The sequence below is a fragment of the Anguilla anguilla genome, chromosome 15 (genome assembly GCF_013347855.1).
Source record: "Anguilla anguilla isolate fAngAng1 chromosome 15, fAngAng1.pri, whole genome shotgun sequence".
In the NCBI taxonomy this organism is placed as follows: domain Eukaryota; kingdom Metazoa; phylum Chordata; class Actinopteri; order Anguilliformes; family Anguillidae; genus Anguilla; species Anguilla anguilla.
This window is the reverse complement of record NC_049215.1, coordinates 29,299,183-29,308,672: the sequence shown is the minus strand read 5'-3', so window position 1 is coordinate 29,308,672 and position 9,490 is coordinate 29,299,183. Positions and strand designations below refer to the sequence as shown.

At 41.1% G+C, this 9,490-nt stretch overlaps 1 protein-coding gene across 1 annotated transcript; it reads left to right on the top strand.

Moving 5' to 3' along the window:
• The first annotated feature begins 2,569 nt into the window (after nucleotides 1-2,569).
• On the top strand, nucleotides 2,570-7,317 carry slc19a2 (solute carrier family 19 member 2). Its single transcript, XM_035394645.1, has 6 exons — nucleotides 2,570-2,798; nucleotides 3,568-4,143; nucleotides 4,724-4,964; nucleotides 5,822-6,014; nucleotides 6,356-6,497; nucleotides 6,729-7,317. Exons 1-6 carry the CDS (start codon nucleotides 2,670-2,672, stop codon nucleotides 6,975-6,977), a joined length of 1,530 nt encoding a protein of 509 aa, XP_035250536.1. The 5' UTR covers nucleotides 2,570-2,669; the 3' UTR covers nucleotides 6,978-7,317.
• The last annotated feature ends 2,173 nt before the right edge of the window (nucleotides 7,318-9,490 follow it).

The following is a 9,490-nucleotide window of genomic DNA, read 5'->3' as shown; positions in this document are numbered from 1 at the left end:
GCCAAACACAACAACCGCTCAGGATGGGCTACCGAGACATCGGGGGATGGGCCATGTGTGTGTGAAATGACCTTGAGTCCGTTTGGTTTAGGATTTAATGATGAGTAATTTTTTTATTCAAAATGCAAATGTCAATAGATATATAACTAAAGCCGCGTTTCCACCGCAGGAACTATACCCCGGAACTAGGAACCTTTTGAGGAACTCAGTGCGTTTCCACCGCAGGAACTAGGGTCTAAATTTAGTTCTGGGGGCTTTGTTTTACCCCCCAAAACGTTCCTGCTCGGGGGGTAGTACTTTCCGAAAGTACAGGAACCTTTTGGGTGGAGCTTGCAGCGCTGAACATTTCTGATTGGTCGAGTACTCGTAGCATTTGTGTTGTATTTATTTTCACCATTAGCCGCCATGTTTGAAAATATGCAGCGGCAAACCAATTTATTTTCATAATAACTTCAAATCAAACTTGTATGTTATGCGGCGCAGTAGCCTACTTTTGGTTATAGCCTGTCAACGTCTTGGAATTATAACGTGTGCTCTTCTGTTCTTTTCTTGCTTTAGTATTCGTTTTATAAAATGCTAAGCATTCGTGCTGGGACAGCATATTACGTAGGCTACCAAAACATTCAAACGGATTAATTCGGTTGCTGAATATTTTCTTCCGGATTTTCTTTGTTAGCCCGTTGTAATTGACTCAAAACGTTTGATATAGTTATGTGAGATATGCGGTAGTTCTGCATAATTAACATTGGTGATACAGTACAAGCAAACTGGAAATCACCTTCCGCACTTTTTATCCGGGTAAAATAACTGGTTAATTCTAGTAATCTTCCCTTTAGCTTTTTCAGACTGCCGTAATTTTACTCAATTTTTACTGCCATTTTTCAATTCCACGAAAAGACCAGGAAGACTATGGACTCGTTTATGGTGCATGTTTCGCATCTGGAGGGCACACTTCGCTGCTCGGCTAGCAGTAACTTCGAAGGAAAGCAAACGGTGGAATTTACATTTTCACGCAAGTCCGAGTTTTCGTTCTATTCTTGTCATTTTGCGATTAGCCTATATGGAATTGACGACGAGAAAGTAATAAAACAGCAAATTCTTTACAACGTGTGCATGTTTTCTGCTGTTAATGAATGTGTTTGAGAGGATATATTAAAATCAATAAATACAAAAGTAACCATATATAGTCATTGTTGGTAACCCGTTGTATATAAGTGGAATAAACCCCTCCGGGCTGTCCCGGTTATTAGAAAATAATGTAGGCTACTTCGGTGGTAGTATGGGGTTACAGAAGAAATCATATGACAGATGGACCGACGACAACGTCAGTGGGCTAATTTGCCTAATCTTCGCGGTACTTTAGACCCCGGTGGAAACGCAGACAACCATTGGCTGAAGGAACATTTTAGTTCCTGGTAAAGTAGTTCCTGGGACTGAAAGTTCCGGGTAATTTTGGTGGAAACGCGGCTTAATGTAATCATTTGCATGCGGAAGGTCCAACCCCCAACCCGCAACCCGCGGACAAAAAAACCCTTCTAAAGAAGCCCAATTCGGCATGAAAACCACGGAGTTGGCAACACCCCCTGTTACTATAGAATGTATGTTTTTATAGGCTGTATTCGGCCTATACTGGGGGCTACAATCATAAGCCGCGTTTCCACCGCAGGAACTTTACCCCGGAACTAGGAACCTTTTGAGGAACTCAGTGCGTTTCCACCGCAGGTGGACGTAGACTTATATATAGCTGCAGGTGGACGTAGACATATAGCTACATATATAGACGCCGCACTGGCCTTTGGATCGTACGTCAACGTCGCCGCCATATTGGTCCAGGCAAGACTGGCCTGTAAACAAATAGAAGTAAACGGGGGAGCTGCGGTTTTTCTGGATAAAAAACACTATAACGTTTACATTTTTCAACCGATTTCAAAGAATCGTTTTCATATTCAAGGATTTATGATCTACGTGGAGTACAAAAAAAAGTTTTATCTCCAGTTACTTAGAATCTCGATAGTTAGGCTATAATCGCTGCTAGACGCTCAAGAGAGTAGTGTGTATCAACGTTAGGTTTACATGAACTGAATTACTTACGTGGTGGAAAATAATTAATTGTCATAAGGAATTGCCAGTTAATTTTAACCTGGCAAGCTGACCAGAAAGTAATGAATGTATTATTAATTTTAGCTTAAACGTTTTTCATTTGAACAAGCTTGATTTCTTGCTATTTGCTTGCTAGCTAACATAGGATTGCAACTATCGAGATTCTAAGTAACTGATAAAACTTTTTTTTGTATATAAAAATGACTCATTGAAATCGGTTGAGAAATGTAAACGTTATAGTGCTTTTTATCCAGAAAAACAGCAGCTACCCCGTTTTCAGGCCAGTCTTGCCTGGACCAATATGGCGGCCACGTTGACGTATCGCAGCAAGGGGCCGAAGCGGCCAATGCGGCGTTTATATATATATATAAGTCTATGGCTACAATCATCGAGAACAACATAGCTAGTTGCTGTTGGGCGCGTCGCACACCTATGGGCACACCCACTGATTCTGCAGATGGATTGGCTCAGAACCAATGTCGTCATATTCGTCCGCCGTGAACCAGCTCTGCTTCGGAAGGTCGCCAGTCGTAACCTAGCTGGCTGGGAGTATACACGCGGTACTTGACATGTCTGAACCATGGCTGTACCCTACAGTTTTGCTGTGTGTTTATGGATTTTTCTCAAGTCTCAGACCTTCGGAACCTTTTCTTACCGCATATTTAATGGGACCTGAAAAGAATCTTACTGAGACGGAGGTAAGTCCGAATCCTGCTAATTGGAGTACGAATTCTGCTAGTGAGATGGTTAGCTAGTTAAGCATCGAGATGCCTTGCGAACAGAGATTAGCATAATTACAACCGAAGATATTAATCAGACCTTCCATGAATGTATCTACCAATATAGTTTACTGAAAGCGATCCCTGTAGTGTTAACTATATAACTTGGTCAGGAAGTAATTTTCATTCATTGTAATGGACGTTTTTGACCTCTAGATTATTGTCATCGAATCTCGAAGGGGCAAATAAATTTTAGTAGGCTACTCTAAATAGCCGATTAGCTGGGTTCACCCCATCACTCTTGAAAGTTATGAAATATGATAATAGTGCATAGCCTGTGTTTAGTGTTTTTTAAAGGAAGTTGAATGAATGAAATGGGATCGTAGATTACTTGAATTTGTGTTTCTTAAACTAGTCCTGATCCTGACTTGTTTTCATTAGCTGGGAAATCTAATCCTCCAACTCGTGATTGCTAAATCCGTCTACCCTGTTGCTGTGGGGATTAATTTCCCGACTTACAACACTCGAACTCTCATGAATAGTTAGCAGTTTTTGTCTGCTTGCATTTTTTAATCATATCATGTGGTTTCTTGGCCCTTATTAAGGACACAAATTATGTTACTCAAGTAAAATTTAGAAGTAATGTTATAATAATATTTAATGTTAATAAATGCAAGGAATTACTTTGAGCCTGAGTTTTCTTCAAAGCACCACTTGAAATCAGCCACTTCATTTTCTCTCACTTTAGGTTGTCAATGAGATTTATCCAGTATGGACATATTCATACCTGGCACTCCTGTTTCCGGTCTTCCTTGCTACGGACTACCTCCGCTACAAGCCCGTGATCATTATCCAGGGGGCCAGTTTCATTGTGACCTACGTGATGCTGGTGAAGGTCCAAGGCGTGCTGGCCATGCAGTTCATGGAGTTCTTCTACGGGGTCGCCACGGCGACGGAGATAGCCTATTACTCGTACATATACAGTGTGGTGGACCCGGCGCAGTATCAGCGAGTGACCGGCTACTGCCGCAGCATCGCGCTGGTGGGCTCCGCCGTCGGCTCGCTGATCGGGCAGGTGCTGGTGTCCGTGGCGCAGGTCCGCCTGATCTATCTCAGCGTCATCACGCTGACTTCGGTGGTGGTGGGCTTCGGCGCCCCCTGGTTTCTGCCCGTGGCCAGCGAGAGCTTGTTTTTCCACCAGAGAAACGGCGGCCTGGGCAAGGAAGCTGCGGACGAGAGGACTGGCGATGTGGCTGTAGCTTTGATGGAGGAGGCGGAATGTAAGGTTCCATGCCGGGAGGGTGAGCCTGGTGCAGTTTTCAAGGTGAGCTTCTCTTTGTACGATTGGCTTAAGTGCTGATCTGCTCATTTTTTAAAAACCCATCCAAGTTGCAAGTAATGTAAACTAACGTGGTGTGAAATAACTAACGCAATACAAGTGGGTGTAATTTGTGTTAATGTATTGCAACGTGTGCTACAATTTATAAAGCCAACAGTTTCAACAGTGATGTCTTTGATGGTTGGGAGTATAATTAATTACATTTTTATTGCTAATTCTAAGATTAACAAAAATAAAAGAGAACAGATTTTTAGAGAACAGGTGTTCTTTAAATCTTTTGGCCAGCCCAACTGTGCAGTCGGGTCAGAGAGCTGAATTTACTGATTCCTGTGCCAGGAACCCACATGCCCTTTGCTTTATCTACAAGCCGGACAGTGTACGACACTGGTCTAAATTCCAACACTTAGTGCATCTTTGGAACACATTGCTAAAACTAAAACTTCTAATGTTCTTCACTGATTGACAAAGCCAAGTATGGGGAAAGTTTAAAAAAAAAAAAAAAAAAAAAAAAAAAGACGTGTGGATTTGCGTGTGAGGCCCCTGTCCATTCTCTGCTTTTGCACAGGAGAGGAAGCTCGGCTGGGGCAGGAGCGGTGAGCTGGTGGACGTGCTGAGGACTCTGTGGGGTGACTTCCTGCAGTGTTACTCTTCCTGCACCCTGCTGGCCTGGTCCGTGTGGTGGGCCCTGTCCACCTGCGGCTACTTCCAGGTGGTCAACTACACCCAGGCCCTCTGGGAACATATTCTGCCCTCCACAGAGTATGAGATCTACAACGGCTATGTGGAGACTGTCTCCACTCTTCTAGGTATTTTCCTAGTGCTTATAAGAGTGGATCTTCACAGAAGTAAATACCAGGGAATGCTTTGGCTGCATGTAGTACTTATAAATAGCACAGTTTATAAATGAGAATTATAAGGAGCATTCATTGTGTGTACTGTATGTAACGGGTATGCACTTTCATGGGGCTATATTGTAAAAGTAGCTATTTGTTGATCAACTCCAGAGAGTTTAAAACTGTGGTGGAAAAATTAATCCACTCCGGGTTTAGAAGGGGACCACTGTGATAAGGCACATTTTATTACATGCAGCATGGAGAGAATTCACAATAAATAAGTATGGTGTTTTCTCTGAAACAAAGCAGCGAGTTCTCTGATATATACTCTGCGTTTTGTATCAGAGCTATATACTTACTTATCATATTCTACATTGATCCAGACTGGTACATATTCTTCTAGTTCTTCTAGTTCCGAATCAGCTTTTGCTCTTCAAGCAAAACATCTTTATCTAACGGCTGGGCAAAACAAGTTTGTCCAACTGCTGATGAACAAAACGGACACGCACATACGTGTGATTACTTTAAAAGCATCCCTTAAACATACAGCCTTCAAAACTGATTGTGAGCTTTATTTACACATTCATGCTAAATGACCATTGTAATGTGCCCTTTCAGAGAAAAGATTCTGTGTGTGCATTTCAAGGCAAGGCCTAACAAAGTCCTAGTGTTCCGTTATCATCAGGGGAAAAAATGGCTAAATTTCCCCAGCTTTGTTATATTTTAGGGTGTCGTTATTTTTTTTGGCTGGCACTATTGGGTTTACTGTAAGAGTAGCTGCAGATCTGATGCCCCCCCCCCCCCCCCATATCCCTTGTTTGTCTTCCCAGGAGCAGTGGCTGCCTTCGGGGTGAGCTTTGTGAAGATCTCCTGGGCAACCTGGGGCGAGCTGGCGCTCTGCGCCTTCTCCGTCGTCATCGCCGTGGCGGTGTACGTCATGGACACGGTGCGCAACATTTGGGTGTGCTACGCAGCCTACGTCATCTTCAGGGGAACTTATATGCTGCTCATCACCATAGCAACGTAAGTGGTGTCGATCAGGACTTTTTGTTCGGCTTTTTAAGTTTTCTCGAGCGCAAATGAGGCAGTAGCCAAAAGTGTAGCCGTGGAACTTGAAGTGTACTCAAAAATGTAAGTGTGTGAAGCAGAATATATTTTGGGGATTATGGCAGGGATAGTCTTCTGTGAAAAGCTGCTAAAAACCATCTTGCTGGTGAAAAAGACATCTTGTTATGTTGGTGAACTACTGAGGAACACTATCAATACTCCAGGGCTACAACAGATTGTTTTAAATGTGTCTTCTCTTAACTGTAACTGATCATACAGGTCTGTTATTAATTTGAATGTCTTGTTCTCCCCACCAGGTACCAGATTGCTGCTAACCTCTGCATGAGGCGGTATGCCCTTGTGTTTGGAATGAACACTTTTATCGCCCTGTTACTGCAGACCCTGCTTACTTTGATTGTGGTGGATAGCGTTGGGCTGGGCCTTGATATTATTCCACAGGTAAAACATTTAAAATGCCAGTCTCGTCACTGTTCTAGAACTTCATTGCTTCCTGTTACCATAAGTGATTGTTACATCAGCATTAGAATTAAGATTTATAGAGTATTCTATTCTCTTAATTCTATTTAAGAGTTAAGAACATTCTAATCACGTATTTGTGATCTCACATCATAAATTGTAATGGAAGTGAACATTAACGTTTGCCTGCGCCGTTCGGTTTTCCCTCCTCAGTTTATGATCTACGCCAGCTACTTTGCCGTGATCGCCATCGTCTTCCTGGTGGCCGGGCTGTACAAGGTCGTGCTGAGATGGCGGAACGGGCCCGACGGGCAGAGCGACAGTGGGGAGACGGCGTCGGACTCCTCGGGGGGAGACCCGCATCTCAGCAACGGCAAGGCGGAGCAGAACTCCGGAAACCTGGCCGTCCCTCGTCCCTCGCCACTGATCGAGCCAAGGGGCCGAGCTTTGGGAGGTCCATGACCAAAAGACAAGAATTAGTGTGTGTCTTAAGACTGCTGACCCGTTGAGCACTTTGATTTTCCGAATCAGCTACGTGGCCTTGGGGAGGAGATACCTCATGCCGTTAACTTGTGACACCGTTAAATCCAGGGGATTTAGAAGGCCTATTTTCAGGCTTAAACAACAAAGGTACTTTCTTGGTCAATAATGAAGCCTTTATTTGAACAATTTATTTGCACATGGGCACAACAAACCATTATTTCTTCTTGTTCTCCGTTACATTTGCCTTACTTCGAAACAGTGGCGTAAATATATTTGGCTTTAGCCGCGTTTACAGTTTAGAGCCGGTATCGTGTTTCTTTGTTCTCATACGCACTTAAGTCGCACAAAACACTAATAAAGCAAATCGTCATATTTGTGTGACATTAAATGTCCTCGATACTTGAACCTAGTTGTGCTGCAGTTACTGTTGTTTGTAAACTGTAATACTGAATGTGAATCAGTATTACAGGGGGCCTACTGTATTTTCTCTTGTGAAAAATGATGCTCTTGTTGCTTTTCACTTCCCACACAATGAAGTGCACTTCCTGAGACTAGTGAAGACGACTGTTTTTATTCATTTGGGCTAATAGCTGCTGTAGGTCTAAAGACGAAAAATCACCTTGTTAAGAAACATTTCAAGGAAGTGGAAGTCTGTAACTGTAAGCCATTAGTATAAAAAGCCTGGCAGTATGGACCAGGTTCAATATAAGCTCCTTTAGATCTGTGTAATATTCGGAATGGTGTGGGAATATACCAAGCCATACAGTATCCATCTTATAAAATGTCATAGTAATGTGCTTTACGACTGAAAATGTTAAATTTACATTGTAACAACGATGCCAATGGTGTTAAATAACCAGCAATAATGATTATATTTATGATATTTTAAGTTATAGTATAAGCTTTAGCAAACAGATTTTTTCATAAGAACTGTTTAATGCACAAACAGCATATTTTTCTTGGAAGAAATCCATGTTTGTTCTGTGTATGTTGATCTATCGCTCAGTAAAGCTTCTGTGTTTTGGTCCACAGATTCCCATGTATCATAAACGTCAGGTGGAATCTTAAGTTTAAATAATTAAAAAAAGGTATCCCATTAATAAATATTTTATCAAGTCTTCAAAAACAAAATAATCCCCCAAAGCATCTCTGTAACGTATACAACGTACACATGTTTCAAAGTTGTGATACTCATTCATTTCATTTTTGTACTTATTCATTTTTATATTGAAAATGTGTGAAAATGTAAATACATGATGATAAAATTAGTGTTGCCTTTAATATGAAACTTCAAGCTAATCAGCTCAGTTCTGAATTCAGATAAACTGTAGTCAGCCTTTTCAAAGAATATAAGGCAATGCATTCTTTTATCAAAAGTAGAATTGATTTTGTTACAGATGAAAGAGCTGTACTGTTCTGTAGTTATTTTATTATGAAGGTAATAAATATATTTGTATATAATATTTGGTTTTCATTTATTTTATTTCTGTTGAGCCCCAGTATATAAAAATGAATTATTTTAATAGAGTGCATTATAATTTTATTTTGTACTTATATAGTTATTCTGTTCAGCTTGTCTAGACCTCTGTCCTCATGTCTTGACTTCCTGGCAGAAATGCATTGGAGGAATAATTTTATGGCATTTTCTGTCAATTATGCATATTGTTACTTTAAATCTCTTTTTCATCTACTTTAAAAAAACTTGGGGGGGGGGGGGGGGGGGTCAGTAATACACAGTATCTGATATTCCAAAAGAAATGGGATTTTCTCCCATTTTCCTTTTAGTTAACCAAACCACTCAGATAGAATGCAGCATGGCAACTTACTTTCCTCGTGCAGACGTTATAACCTGATATAATGTCCAGGCAGGATTGCAGGGATTAGGGTTAGTGTGTGACCCGTGCTCCATTTTTAATTTATGTTGCTGAATGTGTTTCAGCAGAATTTTTCATCTCTAAATTTCTATGGGGGTATTATTGTCTCATACATCAAATGACATGACAAATAAATAACATGAACCTTACACAAATAAATTTCACAAATATTTTTTGTATCTTACAAACGAGATGATTAGTTAAATATATTTTTGGACTCACAATCACATCTATCCAAAACAAATGCAATTGGTTCACCAATAAAAAAAAAAAAATTGGTTCACAAATATGTTTTAGAACTCATGCATACAATAATCCCCCCCATATAGTCTAGATCTGGCGAGACGTACACCTGATGCTAATCATAGTGGTCAGCTACGCGGCGACAGTGCTGTCTAGCTCCAGCGACTCCTTTATTCTACGTCACTCCCTGATTAATCTAGAGGGCAAACGACGTTGCAAACTGGAGTCCAGCTGTAAGTTAAAAAAACTGAAAAAAGTATGAAATGCAATTGCTACTTATTTGTCCCATGCAGGAGGTCACTGGGAATGCTAAACTACTAAGTGCTCTTTAAGATATACCATTTATTCTCTTAAAATGTATTATAAAGTTTAAAA